At 38.9% G+C, this 27260-nt stretch overlaps 4 protein-coding genes across 4 annotated transcripts; all 4 read left to right on the top strand.

Annotated features, from left to right (window-relative positions):
• Positions 1 to 2437: 2437 nt before the first annotated feature.
• LOC107527624 (olfactory receptor 5AP2-like) lies at positions 2438 to 4983 on the top strand. Its single transcript, XM_016200403.2, has 2 exons — positions 2438 to 3330; positions 4941 to 4983. Exons 1-2 carry the CDS (start codon positions 2438 to 2440, stop codon positions 4981 to 4983), a joined length of 936 nt encoding a protein of 311 aa, XP_016055889.2.
• Positions 4984 to 8024: 3041 nt separating this feature from the next.
• LOC107527626 (olfactory receptor 5M10-like) lies at positions 8025 to 9310 on the top strand. The gene is made up of 2 exons (XM_016200404.2): positions 8025 to 8056; positions 8311 to 9310. Exons 1-2 carry the CDS (start codon positions 8025 to 8027, stop codon positions 9308 to 9310), a joined length of 1032 nt encoding a protein of 343 aa, XP_016055890.2.
• Positions 9311 to 14200: 4890 nt separating this feature from the next.
• Positions 14201 to 15139, top strand: LOC107527676 (olfactory receptor 5M5-like). Its single transcript, XM_016200457.2, has one exon. It carries the CDS (start codon positions 14201 to 14203, stop codon positions 15137 to 15139), a length of 939 nt encoding a protein of 312 aa, XP_016055943.2.
• A 10759-nt stretch (positions 15140 to 25898) lies between these two features.
• LOC107527627 (olfactory receptor 5M5) lies at positions 25899 to 26855 on the top strand. The gene has a single exon (XM_016200405.2). It carries the CDS (start codon positions 25899 to 25901, stop codon positions 26853 to 26855), a length of 957 nt encoding a protein of 318 aa, XP_016055891.2.
• The last annotated feature ends 405 nt before the right edge of the window (positions 26856 to 27260 follow it).

The following is a 27260-nucleotide window of genomic DNA, read 5'->3' as shown; positions in this document are numbered from 1 at the left end:
ATATGTGGACCAGAGTGAACAAATGATAGGAGGAAAAAACCTGAAATCAGAAAGTGTTGTGAAGGGGCAGCAGGTCACATAAGCTTTATAGGCCATAGGCTTTAGGCTTTATTCTTTCATATCACACTGATAGCTGTTCTCTCTCAACTGCATCTGCAAACTGCATGAGGAAGTGACAAGACTGATTTTGTTGGCTATCCTGTTAGTACCAAAGATATTGTCTGTTCCATTAAACAAATTCACTACATTTTGTTGAATGAATCAGTTCATGAGTGCAATGAGAGCCATATTCTAGTAGAAATAAGTAGAGATCACATTTTGAATGGAATTCTGAGGTTTGGAGGCAGGATCTGGTCAGTTATCTATCATTTTATTGTGCTCAGTGGAATCACAGGACCATCAAGTAGTTTTTGCACTGCTCTAAATGCCTAAGTTACCCTCCAGGGTATGCGTGATCCACTGGGGAGAATGCAGTTCAATTGTCTCAGTGAAAAATAAATGCATGCTTTAATTTTGGATCAGCACATTTCTAGCCTTAGACTTTTGCAGAGATTGAATCTCACGAGACTGATCACAGCCTTAATAAGGCTGGCCTTGGATTCAGTAGCAGCATTTTCTACTCTTTGTTGAATTCATCTCTTAATTCTATCATAGCTGACTCTTTTATGCTACTTCCATTTTAATCAAAGCTGTAAACTTCATGGTAGGAGACAGAAAATAAAAACGTGTATTCATCCAAAAAACAAACCAAAAATAAAACAAAAATAAACTAATAACCACTACTACTTCCAGTGACTATTTCTTAAGGACAAAAGGTAAGATGATTTAATTTCTGTCGAAGTACTCAGATATAGGACTTTTCCAGGAGGACTCAAACATATTAGAGTAATTAAGACTAAACATCTCAATTGTAATATGTCTGAAACACCGAATTTATTTTTATCAACTGAATGAGAGTGAACTTTTTTTAGAAGAAAGGCATTTAGGATCATTGGTAAGAGATGAAAATTTTATAGAATATTGAATATATGCATACACATGCACGCATGAGTGCATGTATACTTGTATATCTATGTGTCTATATGTGTGTGCACAAGGAAATTTAATTAATTTTGTGTAGAAAGAGTACCAAAACACCCTGTTTATGTCAATTTATATGTTTGTTACATATGTAACAAGTATTTGTGTGTATATATATATGAAGCAGAGCTCTAGGAAATGGCTTCAAAATTTTAAAAGTGGTTATTTTAGAAAGAAGAATTTAGCTGATTTCAGAGACAGAAAGATCAGTTAAGAGACTACTGCAATAATCTAGATAAAAGACGATGTTGGCTTAGGCCTTGGTGGTAGTAATAAAGGTGATGGGAGATAATTGGCTTATTAATATATTTTGAAAATAGAACCAAGGTAATTATTTGATAGAATGGTTATGGAATGTGTGAGAAAGAGAAGATATTAATTTTTCCAATATTTATTTGTCTTCATTTGAGCAAAGGAAGTATAGAGTTGTCCTTGACTTGAGATAGGAAATGCTGTGTTTGGAACAAATTAAGAGAGAACATGAAGAATTCAGTTTTGGGTCATGTTGAATGGCTGTTCTATGTTAATGCAGATATGTGAGGAAGAGTTGATTATAAGAGTGGTGTTTGGACAAGAGGGCTGGAAGTAAAAATTTAGGTGCTGTAATTATACAGATGATTTAAAAAGCCATGAGACTGAGTAGACCGCCGAGGTGAAGTGTAACTAGGAAAGGAAGGAGGCTCGGGGCTGAGCTCTGTGGTACCCCCACCTTAGGAGCCAGAGAGACGAGGTGTTCCGAAAGGTAAGAGAAGCTCTTTCAAGGGGTAGTAAACAATGAACTCTGTCAAGTGTTACTGCTGAATTAAAAAGGTGAGAACTGAGAACAGACCACGGGGCTTGGCAGAATAAAGATTCCTGATGACTTGGACAAGAGCAGTTCTCCTGGAGCAATGCGGTTAAAGCCTGACTTGAGTGGGCTTAACAGAAAACAGGAAAAAAGGAATGGGTACAGTAAGTACATTCAACTGTATCATATTTTTAGTTGCCAAGGAGAATACAAAGGAATTGGATGGCAGCTGGCGAAGACAGAAGGATCGGGGGGAGGAGAGCAGTTTGGAGGCAGAGAGTAGACAAATAGGGGTCGGTCATCGAAGACTTGACACACACACACATGCACACGCTCGTTAAATAGTAAATAAAATAGGTTACTGAATTTACTTAAGGAAACTTTTTTTTTTTTTTTACTGCAGTAAGACAATAAAGAGGTTTAATGCATATGTTCTCAAGACATCTTAGAAGCAATCTTATGTACAGCAGAGAATGAGCTCTTTGATTTTCCTGGTATTTTCTTGTACAATTGATTTCCTTGATTTCTTCCTTAGGCCAGCAAATGAGACATTCGTTCTGATACAGAGGCATGAGCAACCACTCAACAGTGACTGGATTTATTCTGCTGGGATTCAGCGACCATCCAGAGCGACAGTGCCTTCTCTTCATGGTGTTTCTAGTCGCCTATATCGTCACAGTGTTTGGAAATCTTGGCATGATCCTATTAATCAAGATAAACTCACGGCTCCACACCCCGATGTACTTTTTTCTCAGTAACTTGTCCCTTGTGGACTTCTGTTATTCTTCTGTCATTGCCCCTAAGATGCTGGTGAATTTCTGGGTGGAGAGCCCCGTCATTTCGTTTAATGAATGTGCCGCGCAGTTCTTCTTTTTTGGTTCCTTTGCTGGCATCGAAGGCTTCCTGCTGGCTGTGATGGCCTATGACCGGTACGTGGCCATCTGCAAGCCTCTCCTTTACACAGCCACGATGTCCCCCCATCTTAATGTCCTTCTGGTACTGGCCACATATCTTGCAGGCTTTGTGAATGCCTCCATCCACACTGGCTTCACCTTCCAACTGTCCTTCTGCCACTCAAATGTCATCAACCACTTCTTCTGTGACACTCCACCCCTCCTGAAGCTCTCTTGTTCCGACACGCGTGTCAATGAGGTGGTCATTTTTGCTTTTGCCAGTTTGAATGAACTGAGCTGCCTTCTGGCCATCCTCGTCTCCTATCTCCACATCCTAGTTGCCATCTTGAGGATCCGTTCGGCCGAGGGGAGGCACAGGGCCTTCTCCACCTGCGCGTCCCACCTGATGGCTGTCACCATCTTCTTTGGCACCATCCTGTTCATGTATCTGCGCCCCAGCTCCAGCTACTCAATGGATCAGGACAAAGTGGTGTCTGTGTTTTATACGGTGGTCATTCCCATGTTAAATCCTCTCATCTACAGTCTGAGGAACAAAGAGGTCAAAGCTTCTTTAGGCAACATTTTTAAAACACCCTCTTTTTGCTTCTGTGCTTAGAATCACAAAGCATGGGATTTCAGCACAGTGAGGGGATGGAGGCGGGACCAGGCCCAGCTTCATTCACTCCGGCTCCATTCCATTCGGTAATGAGGCTTTTTTGGTTTGTTTGTTTGTTTGTTTGTTTGTTTCTGATAGTGGAGTTGGACCAGATGTGTCAGGCATCACAGGGAACATGAGGACCCTGTATAAATTCCACTTCTTTCACAGAACCTATATGCTTGAAAATAACCTAATATCTGCATTCAGAGGTATAAAGCCCAGTATAAAAGAAGGTGGGGCAGAGAAAGACTGAGGGGCAGGAGGAATGACTCCATCTCTTCCCTCTTTGATGGCTCCGTGATTGGACAGTGGCCTTTGTAACTGCCAGAGGACAGGCGACAAGGGCCGGCTGGACAAAAACTAGGCTTAGAGACTGCCTCCTGTCCCCAGTGAACCAGAAAGAAATATCAGAACTTAATCCCCATAGAGGTGCTGAGGTCAAGTGTTTTTAACCCGGGCAAGTAATGCAGACCCCTGAGGGAAACAAACTATAAAATATAAGGGGAAATCACAGAACAAGAACACCAGGGCTCATGCAGCAGAAGCTCCTGGGACTTAGAAAAGAGGTACTTTTTATAATTCCTGACGATAAAGTGTTGTGTTGTTTGACCTTTGGATGAGTAGGCCGTTTAAACCTAAAGAGCGAGGGCAAGTTCTTCAGCAAATAACCACACATATTTATTTTACCACTAGCTGCAATTTAATTGAGACAACTTTAAAGCTTTCAACTGGTTTAACTAGTATTTTCATAGTTGGTGGTCTCTCCAGTAGGCCTGGATTTTCTTTACAGAAAGTGACCACTGACATGTCAAAAGAAAATGTTTTAAACTGGCTGGGGTTGGGTATAATATACTAGGTGTGATTCTAGCATATCCCTTTGCCACTGGAAGACTAATACATCTTAGTACAAAAGCAGCCACTTAAAAGAGACTAAGTAATAATTTTGCTTTGTTACTGCCTATGGTTTTTGTTACGATCTTATCATTTAACCTTCCCTTATTCTGCTTTTCAGACATTGCATATTAAAAACATAATATTCTTGCTTATCAGGTGATTCTTGTTCATCTCATCATTTTTTTTCAGGAGGCCTCTTCATATTTTAAGACACAGCACACACAGTATCTACTCTGTGATTCTCCTGACCCTCTGTCTTCCCTCCCAAAGCAGACCCATGCCCGTTTCTGTGATTCTATAGATATTACAACGTTAATCAAGTTCTTGCTCACAGATATATGTAATAAAACACAGTGTAATGTTTCCTGACACGGACTGAGAGCTCCTTGAGGGAAGGAACCTCTTTATATCTGCTTTCACATCTCCACGGCTCCATAATAAACCATCAATAAAAGCTCTTAAATTAAGAAAGAATCATCCCAATGGAAGGTGCAGGGTGATGGAAGGCAAACTGTTGCTTCTGGCATCTGAACTGTCAAGTGCCCAATAACCATAATTTCAAAAAGTCAATTCTAGAAAAGTTCTCTTATACCTGGTTGGGTCATCTGTTAGATAATGTTTTATTCTTTTTAAAACAAGCTGTCTTATCTTCTTTGAAACTAAAATTTTAATAAACAGATGGTATTTCAGTGTTCTATGTCTGTCATTTTACATAATTGGGATTTTAACATATAATAATAGAGTATTCGGTACTTTTTCCATGATGGAATAAATAGTTAATTCAAACTAGTGTAGGCCTGGACTTCTCAGTGCCCCCAGGTGTCCCTCTCTCTCCATCTCTCCCTCCCTCCTTCCCTTCCCACCCCCCCTCTTTCCTTTTATGTCCTGTCTCATATTATGGGTCCACTTATCGTCTCTCACAGACTTTCCACATCATGCCTCAGATTTACATACTTTTAGGATGACTGCATTTCAGTCAAGGCTGCATCTCTTTAGAAAGACAGGTGTGGCCTGAAATGGTTTAAATGTTTATCGTGTCGCCAACTAAATACCCAAGCCTGTAGAGAATTTTTATGAGTTTATTTTAGCCAAACTGATGACATTTCCATGAAGCAAAATGTCACATGCTCCAGCGAATGAAGTGGAAGGAAGGCAGGCACAGACTCAGGAAGGTTGTGTGATCGCTGGAGGGTTGCTACACTTCCCAGGGCTGTGAACTGGAGAATTGCTCCGGCATCTCTAAGGTGTGTTAACCTGGCTGCGCTCAATAACGGGCAAGGCCTGCTAAGGCGAAGAGAAAGCATTTCCCGTAGAAGTTGTATGCCTGGGCTGTGACAAATCATGGCCTGCCCGGTTAGGAATTTATAATCAGATCATCCTGTGATGTTTCTTTCTGTCACTGAACTAGTCAGTTTTATTGCAGACCCTTTTTCATCCACAGTGTGTATGTGTGTGGGTTATCCAGGCGTTTGTGCATGTGTGTGTATGTTGGAGATGAGGGTGGGGTTATGAGTTGTCAGGAGAAATTTTGCTCTACAATCCACTGTACATTTACTCAGAAAAACTGCATTCCTTGCCTATCCACTGCTCATTTTATTTACAAACTCCTCCTTTGGGCAGTGATGCTACATGCTGCTTACACCTCAGCAAGAATGTTAACACTGGTGTTAACTGTATTAGTAGATGAGTTAGGTATTTTCCCATATGAGGCAATTTGTGGATTCCTTTTTCAAACTTGTGTTATCTACAGTATAAAAGAGCTATTAGGACATTGTGCCCTGTTTTGTTTTGTTTTTTTCTTCTTTTTTTAGCAGACACACATCAATTGATCATTGAAATTGAGCTAAGGAATTGATGTCTTTAAGTATCCTATAATTATTAATTTCTAGGAAATTAAAATAAGAATGCATAAAAATCTTTGAATTAGCATCACACATCTTGGTAAAGCTCTTTAATCTTCTCCTTTGCTATATAAATAAATGAATATCAACTTCTTAAGTGCAGAGTTCTGATCATGTGATTGGTCCCATACTTGCGTTGGTCAACCCTCTGATTGTATTGACCTGGGAGGACCAGTGCACTGGAAGATTCAGACCAGGGGAAGCATCTTTCGGGTGCTTTATTCTCTAACAAATGCAGCTCCAAACAATGGTCAAATAGTCTTTATTCTACTATCAAACTTCCTCCTAAATCATCAATTTTATGAATGATCCTGGCTCTCAGACCCACTTTAATTCCTAGCATGTTGATGACATTAGCTCAATGGGACAGACTGGTTCCAGTATAAATCCATAATATTCACCTTCCAAAGGGCCTTCACCCCTGACCAGTGCCTCCACTTCCTTCCCTCAGATATGTGACTCTTCTACTCTCCACACTCCTTCTCTTCCCCACTTTCTCACAGATTTCACCTTCCTTTCCCTCGCTTTCATGAGATGACCTCACCTCAGTGTTTAGAAACATCAAAGCCTTCTGATGAGAATCCTCTTGTCTTTATTAAAAAATACAAAACTTATCTACCCATATTTTGCTCCTTTCATAGTATTCCTTGTGATGGCTAATTTTCCTACCTGTGCTAAAGATTGTTATGAGCTCAGTTCCAAGCAGTGTACACAGATCTTAGAGATTTTGGCCTCAAAGGAGAATCTAGGATCTCAAAGCCCCAAGTTAAGGTTATACCCTTGAGGAAAAAAAATGACTATTTTAATTGGTGCTTCAGAAATATTTTATAAATACTCTAGAGAATGTACCTAAGGAATACATTATAAAATTTCCCACCACGCTCTTACAAAATAGGGTAAGTCAGTTTTTACAGGTAGGTTATTTTCTATGTTTGTTCACCAAAAATATATTTGTTTTTCAGTGTGGAGGTTAGTACCCCACTAATGTAAAAAAAATATTTTCAGCAATTGTACATGATTTTTCTATTGCTAGAATAATATTTTACGGCATATCTAAATATCAATTATTATATACAAGTTCTTTTGATGTATATGTAAAACCAAAATAAAAATAGCTTCAGGGTGCAATTTTCCTAGTCATAGCTTATTTTCACAAAGAATTGATATATAATGGCTTCAGGAGGGAGCGAAAGCCACATTTACACGTTAACTGTGCTTTCCTAAACAAATATTTTCATATGTGTGTTAGCTGTACAAAAACTAGGGACACCGCCACATTTTTCCAGATATTTTCATTCTTTATTTTCTATTCAAATTCTACCTTCGCAGAAAGGCCTTCTCTGAACGACCATCTAAAAGCATCCCACCATTATTGTTCTTCATAATACTTGCTCCTAAGTGGCATTGTGCTATATAGTTTAGAGAAACTATCTCCTTCAATATCTGCTTCACGAGGATGGGGCATTTGGTCACTGCTGTAACCCCGAAACCTAGAACAGAAAACAATCAATCTTTGTAGTGCACATGAATAAATGGGTGATTTAAGAGATCAATCTGCTAATTCCATGTTTTCCGAAGACAATTAAGTCAAACAACTAGAGATTTCAAGTGAAAATGCTGTCCTGAATATTTGTTTTCCATTTTTCTATTTTGTGTCTGAAAAAATAGGATATCAGATCTCCATGAACCCTAGAAATCCAACTTTATTCATTTTTCCATTTGAATGATGCCAGTGATCTGCTGCTTTTTATATCTGATTTTAATTCCTGTGCTTTTTTCCCCCCACAGAATTTGAAAAACAGTACTCAAAAATGGACTTCACTAAGAAGATAGGTATAAATGTGTGTGTGTGTGTGTATGAAATAAAAAGAGTTTGAGATATAGAGAGAAAGAGAGAAAACATGGAGATTCAGGGGAGAATATTTGTGTAGAAATTCTGATGTGTTATTGAAAAGAGGAGAGTAAGTTCCTCGTAGACGAGCCAATCAAAGGGTAAGTGATAAAACTGATGGGATAAATGATAAAATGGATGAGATAAATGCAGAACCTGGATCCTACAGAATTCTTCACTTTCCTTTGTCACTTTCAGTTTTCAAGGCATAAGAAAATGTCTTCCCCAAACCACACGACGGTGACAGAATTCATTCTCTTGGGACTCACGGATGACCCAGCACTAGAGAAGATCCTGTTCGGGGTGTTTCTGGTGATCTACCTAATAACACTGGCAGGGAATCTGGGCATGATCGTGCTGATCAGGACCAGCCCCCACCTCCAAACTCCCATGTACTTCTTCCTTAGCCATCTCTCCTTTGTCGACATTTGCTACTCCTCCAATGTCACCCCAAATATGCTGCACAGTTTGCTGTCGGGCCACAAGGCCGTCTCCCACGCTGGGTGCTTCTCGCAGTGCCTCCTCTTCATCGCGCTGGTGATCACTGAGTTTTACCTCCTCGCTTCCATGGCCCTGGATCGCCACGCAGCCATCTGCAGCCCGTTGCACTACAGCACCAGGATGGCCAAGGACATTTGCGTCTCTCTGGTCGCCCTCTCTTACGCTTTTGGCTTCCTCAATGGACTGTCTCAGGCGCTGCTGACCTTTCGCTTGTCCTTCTGTGGCTCCCGTGAAATCAATCACTTCTACTGTGCCGACCCCCCTCTTATCATGCTCGCTTGCTCCGACGCCCACGTCAAGAAGGTGGCCATGCTTGCGGTGGCCGGGTTTACCCTCTCGAGCTCCCTCCTCCTCATTCTCCTGTCCTACCTTTCCATTCTTGCAGCCGTCTTGAGGATCCGCTCTGCCCAGGGCAGGCGCAAAGCCTTCTCTACTTGCGGCTCCCACCTGACAACGGTCACTATCTTTTATGGGACCCTCTTCTGCATGTACTTGAAGGACCCATCCGAGAGGTTCATCGAGGAGTCCAAAGTCCTTGCCGTCTTTTATACTTTCTTGAGCCCAATGCTGAACCCGTTGGTCTACAGTCTGAGGAACAAGCATGTGATCCACGCCATGCAGCAACTGGTCAAAGGGAATCTCTCCCATAAAAATGCGGTTGAGGCATCAGTTGATTTGAAATTGGCAGTGTCTGTGATAAAATAGTGATTAGAACCTGCAAGTGATTAAGAGAGGGATTCTAAATGGAATAGAGTTCCCCGTTCCAATTTCTTTATTTTAATTTTTATGGAATTTATTGGGGGTGACATTGGTTACTAAAACTATGCAGTTTTCGGGGGTACAATTCTATAACACATCATCTGTATATTATATTGTGTGTTCACCACTCAAAGTCAAGTCTCCTTCAGTCACCATTTATCCCTCCTGTGCCCTCTTCTACCTCCCTCCGCTCTTCTTTCCCTCTGGGAATCACTAGACTGTTGTCTGTGTCTGAGTTTTGGGGTTTTTGTTTGTTTATTTAATCCCTTCACCTTTTTCACCCAGCCCCAGCCCCCCAAACCTCTTCAGTGATTCCACTTCTGGAAATAGATCTGAAGAAAGCCACCTCAAAATTTCTTTAGAGATAGAGAGAACATCAATTAGCATGTGTAAAAATAATATGTGATATCCTATTTTAGTTTAATACTCACTTTTATATTACTACATTTGAATATTCACAAATGAGCTAGTAGGAAATTATCTTCATTTATGACACTTGGAGTCTTAGGCACAGAGAGATTAAATGACCACCCCAAAGTCCCCCAGCGGAGTGACTGAGGAGCACACGGGTGAATCCCTTGGTTCCCCCTTCTCTCTCTTTCCAACACACACTGCAGTGGTTAAACTTCTCAACACGCTGCAAATGCTGGATGGCATGTTGGGGACAGTGAGCTATACATGAAATCATGGTGATTATGGTGGCAGTAATGGAACTAATGCCTCTGATATTTCAGGTAAACATGATGATAATTTGTGTGCAATATAAGTAGGATATAAATTAAAGCAGGCGATTTTGCTATATGGCAGACCTATTTAGATCGCATTTTATGAATAGATTGTCCAAATTGTAAAAGCACAGGGGTTTATTATGGATAACTAGAAAATATAGACAGGAAAAAAGAAGCAACACTTATCAATGGATAAGTTGTTTTCTTTTTTTGTACTTCTCAATAATCAAAATTGGAATCATTTGCCATATACATATATGAACATTGATTTTCACTTGATAGTATATTGTTTGCATTTCATACAGACTAAATATTTTGATGAACACCATTTTTAATGTAGTGTAATACTTAATAATTAATTCACATTGAGCTTAATTATAAAAATAATACATATCAATTGTAGAAAATCTAACTGAAAAATACCAAAGGTTTAAGAAATGAAAGCAAAATTTACTTGTAATTTCCTACTTAGAGAGAGCGTCTCTCAACATTTTGCTGTATTTTTTCTAGTTGGTTTATCTTGAGAAGTACTATTCCAACATGTTGACGTATCCTATTATTTTTAAGACTGACTACAATCTACGTACATATCTCTCTGATAGTTCCTTTAGGATAGATTCCAAGGAGTGTAATTGCTGAGTTGAATATTTTGTACATTTTCAAAGCTCTTGCTAAATTTTCCTATGGGTAAAATTTTCTCCAGAGAGTTTCTAACAATTTACACCTATGACTAGTAATATTTGAAAATAACCATTTAACTACACCATCATTTAAGATTATCTGCTCCTTTGTTGTCTCAACTGAAATTCTTCAGAAAGAATCCTGTTTTATTTTGACAGGAGAATTTTTGAAATGTATATTTGAAAATAAAGAAAATAATATATGTTTTATGAGAGCCTTTCATGTTACTTCAGATGATTCTGCACATAAAAATATTTACACTTTTATTTAGAAAATGTTTATCAATTTTTTTGCTTTGTAGTTTTTCTCAATCCTCAATTTAACTAAACAAGCATCTATATTATGTTACTAATTTTTCAGCATATTTTGTAGGACTATCTTAAATTATTCTATGTACAATTTTGTTGTATATTGTAATGTTGTTTGTAACTTTTTAACATCCCATTTTTAGCCCATTTCTTTCTACTGCTTATTAAGTAGCTCTTCGTTTACCGATTGATTTGTTATCTTCATTGTAGACTAAATAAATCTACTTCTGGACTAATTTTTCTATTCCCTTGAGTAATCTATATATATTTTGTAAATCAAATTATTGCAAATAATGTAGATTTAAAATGTGTTAACTTCTATTAAAGAAATTCCATCTTCATTATTTTTCTTTCAAATTTATCTCAGAGGATGCATATTAGAAGCTCCTAGGTAGGCAAAGCTTCATTTGGTAGATTCTACCGTTACAGAGCCTGTTGTGTATTTATTCAGGTTCAGTGTTTTCCTCATTGATTACTTAGTCTCCAACAGCAACCAACCTCTCCCAGCCCCTTGGTGTTCTGTCCATCCCATTTCCTTTGTTCCAAATCAACAGCTGTCTTTTTAAGTTCATATGGTCACAGTGTTACATAACTACAAAGGAATATTTATTCACCTAATATACCCTTTGATCTCAGTAATCTCTTTTTATACCAATTGATTTCATCTTTCATTTATATATATTTCATATTCATATTTTAATTTATCTCATATCCTTGATTTCACACTTTATATTTAACCATCAAGAAGTCTTATCTGCTCTACTTTCAAATATTAAATATTGAATCTTACAAGAGCTTGTCAGCATTTCCTTTGCTACCAATAAGGTCTAAGACAATATTATATCTCACATCTTACCTCTTACACTACAATGAATTTCCTTCTTCCACAGCTGAAATCCTCTATCTTCCAACACAAGCCAATGATCTTTTATAAACATAATCACATCACGTTACTGACTTGGTAAAATAGTCCAAGAATTTCCATCATACTTGTGCTAAAATTTAAACCTCTTACCAGAGTCTACAAGATCTTATGCGACAACTTCCTATCTCCTCTCTCCAAAGTCTTCAACCACTTTCTCTTCAGTCCTTCTTTTCCTACCACATTGACCTTGTAGATGTTTCTTGAACATTTTGAGAATGCCCTTACCTCAGGGCCTTTGCACATGCTGTTCCTTCTGCCTAAAATGTTTCTTCCACAGACCTTTAGGTGTCCCATTTTACCACTTCATTTAGATCTCTCTTATAATAACAACTACTTTGAAAAACACTGTCTGGCCACTTGTCTAAATTAGCTCCATTCCAAATAGCCTTTAATCATGAACCATGATTTATTTTTTCTCATATATTTTATTACTTCTGAGATTATTATTTCTTATGTGACTTTATTTATGATATATTTCTACTTCTAGTTCTGTATTGGCCAGGCAATGACGATTGTTACCAGAACCCAGTGAGAACTAGAACCAGGAAGAAAGTCCCTGTCCACCTCCTTCCCTGACATACATCAGAAATTTGCTTGGAACATAACTATATTACCTATGTATCCACAATGTTCCTGGGGCTATTTATTATTTTTCTATTAAGAAGGTAAATCACAAGGCTCAGAATCAGTAAATGACAAGGTCAACAAAAAGTTAGTTGATCCTCCAGTGGTTTTCCAGACTCCAAAACTTTTCTGCTATACTAAACACTATTTTATGTTACCTTTTGTAGACAAGAGAACTTAATATTTCCCCCAAGTCAAAAAATATTAACACTCAGGCATAAATTAAAATAAATAATGAATCCTATCACTTCATGTTTTGGGAGATTTGATTCTCTGATGATATCGGAGAGTGGGAAAAAATTATGTCCTCAATGAGCTTAGGGTGTTCAAAGAAATAAAACCACAGTGATTGTTTATAGTCTGAATGACTTTCTGCTAGAAATAATTGAGCCATACGGATTTGGTCCCTATATAACAATTCTGTTATAAACGCTTCAGGTTCTTTATGTCCATGCTGTCATTGGGAAATCACTCTTCTTTCACAGGTAAGATTAGCTATTGTAAAATATATTTTGGAACCTAGAAATATTTTATTCAATAAAATAAATTATGAGCTGAAACATGTTCTGATGAATTAGTAGTTGTCTTGAATTAAATTCTACTTTATCGTACTATCCTCAGAATACAAGTATTTTAAATGTACACTGGAATATTACTTACAATGAGAAGATAACTAGACCAAAGAGAACATTTATTCCATCAGTAATCATTGATTGCCTCCATTTGGGAAAGCACTGGTCTAGGTGCCACTGAGGCTATAGCTACAGAATAGATAAAGCCCTTGTTCTAAGGAGCTCACACTTTAATATTGAATCTTGTTTTAGAGCGGATCTGGATTTTTTCACCCAAAATTATAGAGCTATAACATATTAAGTGCTTACTATATGTCAGACATATTTTTAAAGTTTTACCTTGATGAGCTCTCTGACATGGAGAAAGTTGCTATTAGTAAACCAAATTTTCTACCTGAGGAATCATGGGCTCAGAGAGATAAATAACTTGCTCCAGCCTCACTAGGAATTAGAGGAAAATGGACGTGCATGGCAGGGTGAGCACAACTTGAAAACAAACTTGAGTTTAGAGGGGCAGGTGGACAGATTCTCATTCTATAAAAATGTGTGCGATACATCAGTTCTACTTCCCTAAGGCCATTCAGCTGTGGAAAGCAGATGAGTTTCAATAACGATGCTTTAGATACTACAGAAGAAGGTAACTTGGGAAAAAAATGGAATTAAAATTTCCAAGAAAAGCAATGCTTAAAAATATCATTTAAGAAAAATGTAAGTGAATAAATGTGATAAAGACTTACAGAAAAGAGAAAGGATTTTCAAATATGTCTAGGCATGCAGAAAAGCATTTAACAATAAGATTTCCTTTCTATAGAAGTGCTCTGTGTTAATTTAGATATTCAAAAGATCAATCGCATGCTTACTAGGCCACTTCTTTATGCCACAGGTTTGAGAGAAGGGGAGGAAGTATCAGGTGGCACGATGGGGGGAATGAATGGACGACAATAGACATGAATCTCCATTTCCTTTATTTAGACCTCACCTGAAGCCACGCAAACACAATGTCAAGAAAGAACTACTCAGCGGTGACCGAGTTTATTCTGCTGGGACTGACGGACAGAGCGGAGCTCCAGTCTGTCCTTTTCGTGGTGTTCCTGGTCATCTACCTGATCACGGTGACTGGCAACATGAGCATGATCTTGTTGATCAGGAGCTACTCAAAGCTTCACACCCCGATGTATTTCTTCCTCAGCCACCTCTCCTTCGTAGATCTCTGCTATGCCACCGACGTCACTCCTCAGATGCTGGTTAATTTCTTATCCAAGAGAAAAACCATTTCGGTCATTGGTTGCTTCCTACAGTTCCACTTTTTCATTGCCTTGGTGATCACAGATTATTATTTGCTCACAGTGATGGCTTACGACCGCTACATGGCCATCTGCAAACCCCTGCTCTATGCTAGCAAGATGTCCAGACGCGTCTGCATCTCGCTCGTTGTGATCCCTTATACGTACGGCTTTGCAAATGGCCTGGGGCAGACCATCCTGATGCTTCGGCTCTCCTTCTGCGGCCCCAATGAAATCAACCACTTCTACTGCGCAGACCCTCCCCTCTTGGTCCTGGCCTGCTCGGACACTCATGTAAAAGAAACTGCCATGTTCGTGGTGGCCAGGTCCAACCTCACCTGCTCCCTCGCCATGATTTTCGTCTCCTACGTGTTCATCTTCACAGCCATTCTGCGCATCCGCTCCGCTGAGGGGAGGCGCAAGGCCTTCTCCACCTGCGGGGCCCATCTGACAGCTGTCACTGTCTTCTACGGGACGCTGTTTTGCATGTATCTGAGGCCCCCTTCGGAGGCGTCTGTAGAGCAGGGGAAAGTGGTAGCTGTGTTCTATATCTTCATGAGTCCTATGTTAAATCCTTTGATCTACAGTCTGAGGAACAAAGATGTGAAAGAAGCAATCAGGAAAGTTACCCGAAAGAAACTGTTTGCTAAATAAAGCAGACCTGTTGGTCACAGGTGTGCCCTCTAGCCTTATTATCTGACCAATCAGTGAGCACTTCCAATTAGCTAATCATTTTCTGTCCCTTACTATGTTTTGTATCCCATAATTAGCATCTGAAACTTGGAAGAAGGCTTGAAATTACTTGCTAGAGTTTATAGTATCATGTCAGTGAATTTAAAAAAACAAATGTGCATAGAAGTTCAAAGACCAGAAGGCACTATGATTGCTCTTTAAAGTCGATAAAGAACAGATGATCCCATCCATGATACTCATACTGATACAAAGTTATAAGAGGCAGAATTAGCAAATGATGCTACGGCAATGACCATCTGTTAAATTTTTATAGTGTTCAATAATTTTGAAACTATTTTCCAGAAACTTCTTAACCATGGCAGACGAGTTTTGTTTTCTTCTTCCCTTTATACAAATCATATAGAAACGAAGATCACTGGGTATCTGAAATTCTTCCTCTAAGATGAAAACGCCACATTTTCTTTAGAAGGTATTTTATTTTTATAATTTTATTTTATTTATTTTTTACCTACATGCATCCCCATCTGAAAACTGGTTTTGTGGTTTTACTTGTTAATTTTTTATTATGTTCTATTTCCAACATACAGTAAAAAAAATAATAATAATAGAAAGACCACCTGTGTGAGCCTAACTGATCATGATTAAGTCTTCACACGCTGCCTCTTCTGTTTCAAATATTTGAGATGCAGATACTTTTAAAATTGAGTCTACATTATCTGATTCTGTTCTTCTCATTTGTTACATTAAACTCTAATATGAATTTAATGCTTCTTATTCTTATGTGAAGTTTTGTCATGTGTTCATACACAGAATTATGTTATTTTCTAGATTTGAAACTTGATATAAATAAAATCACTCTATGTATTCTTCTGCAATTTATTTTATTTTTCACTGCACATTGTTAGGGTTATCCGTGCTGAGTCATGCATTAGGCTTATCTGTGCTGAGTCATCAGCATTTTCCAAGTAGGGGCCAAAGTAGGTTTACAGTTGTGAGTACATGAAACACAGAGTTAATAAAGTTATTGTAATAGTCATAACCTACATGTCTTTCTCCATATGAACAACTGTAAACCTACTTTGCCTGTACTCTATGTCAATATATAAATTTGTCACAATATAAGTATCTACTCTACTATTGATGGACAATTACATTTTTCTATTTCATGATAATATGAAAATCTAGCAATAAATTTTCTTGTGAAATTCTGAATGTATTACAGTTCAAGAGTTAATCTCATGTATGTACCTAAGATGATAATTTCTAAGTCACGAGCATCTATAAATTTACTAGGTGTAGCCAAATTGTTTTATCGAATTACACCCCTGCCAATACTGTGTGAGGGTGCCCTTTACTCCACACGCTTGCCACACAATATATTGTCAGCCTTTTAAAATATTTTCCAGTTTTATGGTACAAACTGTATTCTTGTTCAAGTTTTTGAATTATGATTACAAGAGAAGTTAAGTATTTTTAAATGCTTGATGCTAATTGAATATTTTTTCTTTTTTTTAAAGTTGTATGTCCATATTCTTGTTCACTTTTGAGCTGGGTTATTTTATCTTTATTTTCTACATTTGTAATAACTCCTTATGTATTCTGTACTAGGTACTAATCTTTTAATGATCTATGCAATGCAAATATCTTCAACCTGTTTGTAGTTTGAATTTTATGTTTGTGCATGTTTGTATCTGGCAGCCCAGAAGTTTTTCATTTTAATGTAGTTCAGATTTACTGATCTTTTTTATGCTTGTGTTTTGAGCGTCTGGTCTAAACAATGCTTTCCTATTATAGAGATAGTCTTCTATTCTTTAATTTTTTAAAGTTTTGCTTTTCCTTCTATCTTAAATATTGCAAAACGGACTCTAATCCTATTTTTAATAAAAACGATTTTCTAGGTTTTGAATACTTCATATTTTTCCATTAAATTTGTAGTGTAAACTCTGTCATGTATCAAGTTTTTATTTATGTATCAGTCTATTTCTGGGTTCTTTATTCTAGGGCCAATTTATCAATCCCGTCATCACTACAAACTACTTTATAAGAATAAAGGGTTTACCAACCCTTATCTGGAAGATTGAAACATTAGAGTATTTTCTTAAAGGATCTATGACAGCAGATACCTTTAAAATGAATAGAAGTACCTATATTCTCTCCAGAGTCTATTTCCATCACTTCTTCAGAAGGCACGTGAAATCATCCTCATGGTTGTAGTGTTGCCTGCGAGAATGAAAAATAAAAATATTTATAGTCTCTATTTAGTCCTCTATTTACCCTCTTATTTTGGTAGTCACTCTCACAAATGTTCCTTAACTGTCATTTAACCTATTTTCCAAAGTGTTATTGGTTCTGAGTATCTCGATTATTCTGCCTTTCCTACCCAAACTGGGCCAATTCCCGAGCTGGAAGGTGCCATCTCCTGATTTGAGAATAGCTAAAGGAGCCCGGCGAGCATGGCTCAGCGGTTGAGCATCGGCCTAGGATCCAGGAGTTCAAGGTTCAAATCCTGCTCAGGGCACATGCCCGGGTTGCGGGCTCCATCCCCAGTAGGGGGTGTGCAGGAGGCAGCCGATCAATGACCCTCTCATCATTGATGTTCCTATCTCTCTCTCTCCCTCTCCCTTCCTCTCTCTGAATCAATAAAGACATGTTTAAAGAAAAAAAAGAATAGCTAAAGAATATATATACATACTCCATGGACATGGACAATAATTCGGTAAAGACCAAGAGGGGGAGGAAGGGGAAGATGGAAGCAGGCAAAGGGGGAGGATGGGAACTCCTGCAATTATGTCAACATGAAAACTTTTTTTTTAAAATAAAAAAAAGAAAATTAAAAAAAAGAGTTCACAGGGGAAACAGCAGCAGCGAGGTGTTGCGGTGCTGTTTTACTCTTCAGGCACTGCAGGTGGCACATTTCCTGCTGGGCAACTTGCACACCCATCCATGTCATGGCACCCTTCTGGTCATCTTTGGCATTTCCTCCTGAGACATGCACAATTCCCATCTTTAAAAGAAAAATAATAATTCTAACGACCCATGTTGCTGCGTGAGGATTAACTGAGCGAATGCTTGCAAAGTGCCAACTAAGCCTAACGCCCGGTGTGTGTTAAGCACTCCATGCTCACTACCTTCAATAATTACCCGCATTCTGTTTTCTTTGCTGTGGTTTCTTAAACATATTGCTCATCCCATTCATCTTCTTACATTTTGAGAGGTAAGGAAATGGACTCAATAAAATGCAAAGCTACCTGGGAGGGGGTAAGCAAGACTCGGTTTGTATTCACTGCATTAAGCACACGCCGCACGCTGCATCCTCGAAGAAGAATTCAGCCGGGGCCCTTCCTACTGCCCAAAGCAGCTTGGTCCTGGTGAGAAGGAAAGCACTGCTGGGGGGAAGCTAAGGGAATATTTAAAAATGACGAGGGAAGGGAGTGATAGGGGCACTTATAATGTCCAAAGATCGAGCACCTGAATTAACTTGAAATATAATTATATCATTTATAAAATTGTAGATCACATATACTCATGTGAACAGGGGTTTAAGTTTCTTTTTCCTTAAGTGTCTTTCTCCTGGGCCTTTACGCCCTGTACTCCCCTTGACTCCGGACAAAGCAATTAAGGGGGCGACGCAGCTGTGGCCAATGTGTCATTGAACCGGCGTGGTCAGGCCGATCCAACCAGGACTCAAGATATCACCATATTGAGACATCCCCAGGCGACCAAGATCAAAAGAATGACCTCCAGGACTGCACGTAGCTGCATTCCGGTCCCAGCCCCCGTCTGCCCCATCCAGCCCTGTCCCTCAGGCCACTCCTGAGACAAGTTTGGGATGCTCGCGTGCCCCGTCTTCTAGGTCGGTGGCCTTCTCAGTAAACACCTTACAGGATTCACCCCGGCCTCCTGAATTGGACACAGCGACGGCAGCCCGAGCCCCACCGGGGTGTCCTGGTAACAGAAGGATAAACAGCTTGAGGAACGGCAACCACGTACAATTGATAAAGTAGTCAACTTAGTACGTGAAGGCAGGAATTCAAATCCTATCCTGCCACTTACTAGCTACGAGGCACTGGGTGAATTCTTTTAATGGAGCCATTTATTTAGTCACTTATAGTGTTTATTTGGCTGAAAGTTCTAGATAGAGTCCCTACCTCTTAGGGTTATTTTGAGGACTCAATTAAATTACCTTGATGAAAGTTGTTCACATATAGCATTGCTCACCAAGGTGTTTGCCAAAGACCCTGTCTGTTTCATAATCCTGTTCACGGCAGACCCTACTCAAGACGTCAGTGTTCATGAGAGAGGATATTGCTCTGGATTTTAAGAAGAGACTGTTTGAAAAAAAAAGACAAGAAAAAAAACCATGTAAAATCAGACCATCTTCTACACCTTTGTAAACCCAGTGCTTGACCCATTAATCCACAGTCTTCGGAACAAAGATGTGAAGTGGGCACTGAAGAATGTCCTCAGACAAAATGTGGTCACTAAGATGGCAATGGCTCCACTTTCCTCCAATAAACCGTAACGCTAAACCTCTGGCCCCAGTGTCTTTGCGGACTGATGATGCGTTTGGGTCTCAAGTAGCTCATCTGTGAAACTCGGTTGTGGGGAAAAACAGCTGAGCTCCACCTGGTCGTCTAGGCTATTGCCCTTCAAAGTGTGGTCTTGGACCAGCAGCAACAGCGTTACCTTGGCAACGTTTAGAAATGCGGGGTCCCATTCTGCACCTCACATCTACCATATCCAGACCTGCGTTTTAACCAAACCCTAGGTGATCTGTAAACACATTAAAGTCGAGGAGCAGGGCTCTAAGTGGAAATGCCCTCTGGGCCTGCCCTGGAATACTGGGCTTTTATTGTTTATAACGGTAGACAGGATAAACATGCTTTCAGTCCAGGTCCTTAAATTGATTCTGTTCTTATTACCATCTATTTTGAAGAAACACATCCTCCACTCTGACTTACTAAGTAAAATGATAAACGATGGTTCATCATAATGGCTCCTGTTTGTGTGCTTGTGAGCGGTCAGTACGTGCCTTGGCAGACAGCAGGCTAGAATGAGCGTTCTTTCCTAGACGTGAGTTTGTGGGTCTAGTTTGTGGCCTCTGAGCTATAGGGTCCTGCTTTCTTCCTCTGACCTGCAACCCTGGACCCATAAACTCGGAAGGAAAAGAATGAATGTTCTCTGCACCACTTGGATTTGAAAAAATGTAAAGCTTACCAAACTTTTCTTTTCTAGTTTTTTTTTAAATGAAAGTCTGGGTTATTGATTTCAGTCTCACTTTTTTTGTCACATAAGTTTTTGTACATTTCACCAAGACACTGTTTTAGCTGAAAGCCACTTTTTGTATAGTTCATTTTGCAATATTTTCTTATTTTTCCCAGTGACTTTTTCTTTAATCTACATGTTATTTAGCAGAGAGTGGTTGATGACCATACATTTTGGACTTCAAAAGATATATATCATTTTTATATATTTTTATTTTAGTCCTCTTGTCAAAGAACTAGCCTTATAATTTTATTCTAGAAAGTTTATTGACTAGTATTTTTTCCAGCTTTATTGAGATATAATTGACACATTGTTTAAGCTTATGAACATATATATTGGAAAATAATTATTACAATAAGGTTAGTTAACACACCTATCACCTCACATAATTACATTTTGTTATTATAGATAATTGGATACTTGGTAAATGAGAAGAAAAGGCAGATATACTATTTTCCCTTTACTCTGATTTCATGTGTGGCCAAATAAATCACATGTTGATAAATTACATGATCACCAGGTTTTTCATAATATATTACTTTCCAACTCCTGGACCTCGCACCTTGAACTAACTCTATTACAACTCATTATGATGTCTTGTCCAAATGATTTTATTCACTGGGTTTTGTAATTTAACTACTTTATTCTAGAAATGAAAGTCTTTTCAGCAAACAGTAATTTTGTGGAAGGGACTGTACAGAACACTATTTCAACTGGGAAGACATCACAGAAACATCAAAGGCAATGAATTATGTCAGTATTTTGAAACTTTATTAAAATTTTGCTGATCTGATTGGAAAAAATGCTGATCCATAATGTAAGTATTTTATGAGAAGAAACTCCTGATCACCCATAGCAATCAGCTCAGAATGATTGCAAACTGGTGCAATCACATTGTGCATATCCCAAGACTAATGAGTGTGAGCTGACATAAATTACTGTTTCCCTGGGGTTTTCTCTTGTAGTAACATGGTAATTATTTTCTCAGGGTGTGTTGAAAAATACTTTAGGGATAAAGGTTCAAGTTGCAAGTGTATAAATCATTCCCAGCAACTCGTTCATTGGACCACTAGTGTCTCTGAGAAACTCTATCCTGGGTCAGGTAGGTATGAAAATTCTGACTTTTATGCTTGTACTTTCTCTTCATTTATTTAATTTAAAAAATTTTAAATTGATTTTACAGAAAAGAAGGGAGAGAAAGAATTAGAAACATTGACCAGTTGCCTTCTGTAAGCACCCTGACCAGGGATAGAACCCACAACCTGATGGGGAGTTGAACCCACGGTGTACAAGAGGATGCGCCAACCAGCTGAGCCACACAGGCCAGGCCTGTGCTTGCTCTCCTTGTTTCAGTTTTGAATCTTCATGAGTAGGTGTCCGGTGACAACAAAAGCAGTTTTGAATGTTAGCATAATTTCTCAGTATTTATTCTTTAGATTGGTAACTAGAAAATATAAAACTTTATTGGAATTATGTGTTTACATTAATCATTTTACTTTATAAATAGCTTTCCCTCCATTCATTTAATAACTTAGTGCACATTAAATAACCATATTGGAGTAAGCACTTGACAAACTAATAAATTTTTTAAGAATAATATCTATTGATAACAACAGTTTCCCCACCAATAAAACCTTGGCAAAATATTCCAAAGAGGGACAAATTCAAACATAATTATATTCATTCTGGCAAATATAAAGCTTTCATAGAACTTTATAATTTTTTAAAATTATTGGAGAGAAACACTTTGGGGGCAAATTTAATATTAAAGAAAATACATGACTAGTAATGAGTGTGAGATTTGTGACTACATAAATGGTGAGTCAGAATGTTCCCAATGATGGACATTTCAGAAATTACTTAGTCAAAGTCTGATGCTGAGTAATGAGGACTCTGAAGTCTGTAGAAAGAAAGCCAGCATATTAAGGTAAAAGGACACCTTTCTAATGAGTTTTTACTGACGTATGATTTACTAGTATGGCATGTGCAACATGATCTATAATTTAGGTTCATTCATTGCAATCAGGCCCTTATATTTGTGAGACACTGGCCTGGAAAACCGGCAGAGCAGACAATGAAGATGCTTCACCCCGGGAAGCCGATATTCGCGTGAGATGCGTGGCTCCACCAACTCCATGGCTCATTTGGCTTTTTCTTTATTTCCTACCTTAAAATATCATTCCTCTCAGCTATTCTTGAAAATTTATTTAAGTCTTAATGACTAGTTGTGGTAGTTTCTAGACTAAATTTCCCAAACTAAATTCAATAACCCTTATTTCTATATTCTGTGCTCCTTTCCTTGGCTTTAGTAGCTAGCCCCTGGTCTCTCACTCTGCCTGCCTTATGGGGCTACAGAAATGGTGACTTAGGGACACGAAACAGCAAATGTGACCGCAGTCCAATGTGGTCCTGCTCCCCTAGACATTTGCATTTTAACTGGAGCCTGAAGAGGACAAGCTTTTCCCTGGATCAATATTTCAGCAGGTAGTATTTCAGGTACTAGTGACACTTGTAGAGGTGAGATTTGCACTTTTATTGATCGATTGCTTTTCTTAAAGTGGCAGAATAGGAAACCCTTAGAACTCCTAATTTTCATCAAGTATTTATCACATTTACCAGTGTACTACAAATGGCACCTGTGGCTTTTTTGTTTTTGTTTTTAATACTTTCTACTAAACTAGAAGTAATGCGTTTTGCCTCGTATCTTTTCATAATAAATAGTAAACACATAGGTGTATTGACAGCCTTGTGGATCAAATTCATGGGCGTGAACAAATCTGTGTTGCCTCTGTTATCTAGTTTATTTGTGACCATTCCAATCAGGGGAAAACAATTTGATGTTATTGAGCCATTGAAACCGAATGTGGAGTTTTATTTCAGTTATATTTTTGGAGATAAGGAACATAGACTTTAAAAACTCATTGCTACCTACCCTTACTCCTGACGACCCAGCAATTTCAGAGTGGGTGCCAATGTCATAAGGAAATCCATACTTAGAAGGGTGTCTGGTTTCCCGCCTCACTGAAGTTTAATTAATTTTTGTGTGTGCTGTTTCTTATACAGAGGCAAATTTTTCATGATTATTGTGAACTGGTTCAACAATCTCTCCAATAATTCAATATGAATTCCTTGGCATTCTATATTGGAATAGGAGTTGTTGGGAAATGATAAGAGTCACGGAGAATAAATTTTGCTACTGCTTGCATAAATACCACACAGATAATCTTTCTAACCACAGCACTCACTGGGTGCAGGAAAAATTAGATTGGAGACTGTCAAAGGTGGTTCCCACAGCCGTTAAGCATGAGCCTTTGGCATGTCCCGGCGGTGCAAGCTCTGTGAATTTGCTTACAAAAACTGAAATCCTCTTCAGTTGAGTTCCTATTAAGCATTCCAAAATCATTCAGATACTCACTTTCAGTGGAAAAAAGGCTTTAGCCTAAGGTGGCAAGTTTGAATTTATAAGAATTTACCAAAAATATTTTAAATTTGCCAACAGTATTTGCCACATGCACATCTCAGATCTCAAAGTAATTTTCTTTTGTTAGATTTTTCAAATGCTTATTTGTGCCCCATTTCCCCCATTTCTAATTGTACTCATTCTGTCAGGTGCAGGATCCTTCTAAAGGTGAAATAAAATAGACCAGCACAATTGCTTTGTAAAACTGAAGTGCCTGTGTATATGGGAGAAAATAGTATTATCAAAATATGGCCTTTTCTTCCTAAACTCTAGAGTGTGGATACTGAACCTATTTACAGGAAAAGGTAGGTGATAGGCAGATTAAATTTCAATTTAACTTTTAATATTTTTATTGTCTTTGCTTTTGTCTTTATTAGTTGTTTAATGTAATATAATGTCCCAACAGGTGCTACTATTTAGGATATGGTTGTACAGATTTAAAAATTAGATGAGTATCTTTATGTAAAAAAAAAATTAAAAGATTTATGTTACTAAGGTGAACATTTTCCAAATGGACTTATCCTTCTGCTGAGTGAGGAAAGAACACTTTTTCTATTGACATAAATTTTGACCGTCTAATTGCTGTAGTTTCCTCTCAAAAGCCAAAGTTGTATATTTAAGCCCTGCAAATTCTATTTCCAATTAACAGGGAATGTTGGTTCTAATTTAACTTGGGTGCACCCCCTGCCCCCCAACACATTCCAAAAAAGCATCAAAGACAGATTCAAAGACCTGCTGCCTTGTAGCTCTCAGGGTGTTCACCCCACGGCCTGCAACAGGGCCTCTCGGCTCGCCTGCGAGCTCGCACTGGAACCGCCCGGGGACACTCTCCAGGTCCCTTTGGCTCACTCTTACCGACCACTCTCTTCATTCTTAGGATCTCAATGGCTCCCTCAGGCACTTGAGTTTTAATTCATTATCTTATTTAGTGTATCACTGATGCAATAATACATGAGGACATTAAGACTCCGTAATGGAAATATATTCCCCAGACTCCTGACATTATAATTTCTCATTTCATTCTTGAATTGTAATTGACATTATCTGAACTGATATTGTCTGGATGTATAATTCTTTCATTATAATCAGCATCACCTAAACTCTGTGCTAAGAATAATAATAATTAGTAATTAGTTTTTGTTTTAGAACTTCTGGACATTATGGTTCTATAATAAAGAAGGTTGAACTGTTTACATATGATTTTAGAAAGCTTAGAGTCATATTTGTGTCCCACCAGCAGCACAAATTTGCCAGATTTTGTTATTGGCTATCAACGCCTTAAACACTTTTCTTGTTAAATGAAAAAAGAGATGGGTAAGCAACCAAAACTGTGATCTAAGTTTTGACTACTTTTGTTTTCCCATCTATGCCTCTCTCTCTTTTATTCATTTAAACTCTCCTGAATGAAAATTTCTTCAACAGTAATTCATATAGGGCTTTATTTGCAAATTTGGGGTTCTTGTCTTAGACCTATTTGTGTATTTCATGGATAATGCAGGCAAAGAGGGCCCGGAGAATTTGCCTCGAACCTCTATAATTTGGGGCTTTCTACTACAGCAGGGGGTGAGGTTCTCAGAGTTCGAGCTTCTAAATACACACAGTTAATGACTGAAAAACCACTTTCACAGACGTCACCACTTTGTCTAGAACTGTCGCTGGGTTCATTGACAAAGCCCCTGCTTTTACATTGAACTGCAAGTGGCAGCTGGTGGTTCAATCCATTTTTAGAAAAACTTTCGGTCATAATTCCCACATCGCCAAACCAACCTGGTGTCACAAGAGCCATTTTCCTTGGGAATCTTCTGAACATTATACACCTGGGTGACGGGGGCCATGACTTTCTTCTAAAAGTCTCCACCCCTACAGCCTCAGACCCCAATAATAGCTGTTTGAGGTTGACTGGGAGCAGAGGAGGAGCTGGGGGGAGAGAGAAAAGGAACCTATGACGGGCTTCTCATTCTCTTCTTAATTTATTTTCACTCATCTAAGCGAGCAATGCTGGCACCTAAGAAAATGGTCCGAGGAAATGCCACCTTGGTGAGCGAATTTATCCTTTTAGGATTAACGGATCGTCCAGAGCTTCAGCCCGTCCTCTTCGTGCTGTTCCTGGTGATCTACCTGATCACGGTTGGGGGGAACCTTGGCATGCTGGTGCTGATCAGGATAGATTCAGGCCTCCACACCCCTATGTACTTCTTTCTTGCCAGCCTGTCCTGCTTGGACTTGTGCTATTCCACCAACGTGACTCCTAAGATGCTGGCCAACTTCTTATCAGAGAAGAAAACCATTTCCTACGCGGCTTGCTTAGCCCAGTGTTATTTTTTCATTGCCATGGTCATCACTGAATATCACATGCTGGCTGTGATGGCCTATGACAGGTACGCGGCCATCTGCAGCCCTTTGCTTTACAGCAGCAGGATGTCCAGAGGCGTGTGCATCCGCCTGATTGCTGGTCCCTATGCCTATGGCTTCCTTAGTGGCCTGATGGAGACCCTGTGGACACACCGCTTGACCTTCTGCGGCTCCAACGTCATCAATCACTTCTACTGCGCCGACCCGCCCCTCATCCGCCTCTCCTGCTCCGACACGTTCATCAAGGAGACATCCATGTTTGTGGTGGCGGGGCTTAACCTCTCCAGCTCCCTCCTCATCATCGGCGTCTCCTACACCTTCATCCTCGCCGCCACCCTGAGGATACGCTCTGCCCAGGGCAGGCAGAAGGCCTTCTCCACCTGTGGGGCCCACCTGGTGGCAGTGACCGTGTTTTACGGGACCCTGTTCTGCATGTACGTCAGGCCCCCCACGGACCAGTCAGTGGAGGAGTCCAAAATCGTCGCCGTGTTCTACACGTTTGTGAGCCCCATGTTGAACCCCATCATCTACAGCCTGCGGAACAAAGATGTGAAGCGAGCTCTGTGGAAACTGATGCGAAGGAATGTGCTTTTGAAGTAAAATTGCAGTGCGCCTTTCTTTATGAATTAAACGAGAGGGATATTTATAACAACTGGATCTTATTTTAATTGCATTTATAGTAACAAAATTTAAATTGACTCTGAAAAGCTCTAATCTAAGGACAAAACTTAAAATGCATGGGTATAGAAAATGTATAGTTTTCTATGAGACATGCGGGTGCATTGTGTGTGTAAAGGGGTGGGAGTTACATTATATATCTAAGTGTGAGGCATACTTTCTTTTCCTTTACACATTTTATGCATTTTTACATTTATAAATTTAGATATTACTTTTAAATTATAAAATTACACATTCTTAGAGTTGTGATGTTTATCACAACTCTGGAAGAGTATAAAGTAAAAATAAAATGTTTTCTTTCTTTCTCTCTATTCTAGTATTCTATTC

This window comes from Miniopterus natalensis, chromosome 11, assembly GCF_054644295.1.
Source record: "Miniopterus natalensis isolate mMinNat1 chromosome 11, mMinNat1.hap1, whole genome shotgun sequence".
Classification (NCBI taxonomy): domain Eukaryota; kingdom Metazoa; phylum Chordata; class Mammalia; order Chiroptera; family Miniopteridae; genus Miniopterus; species Miniopterus natalensis.
Note: the sequence above shows the minus strand (reverse complement) of the source record. Positions and strands in the feature narration are given on the sequence as shown.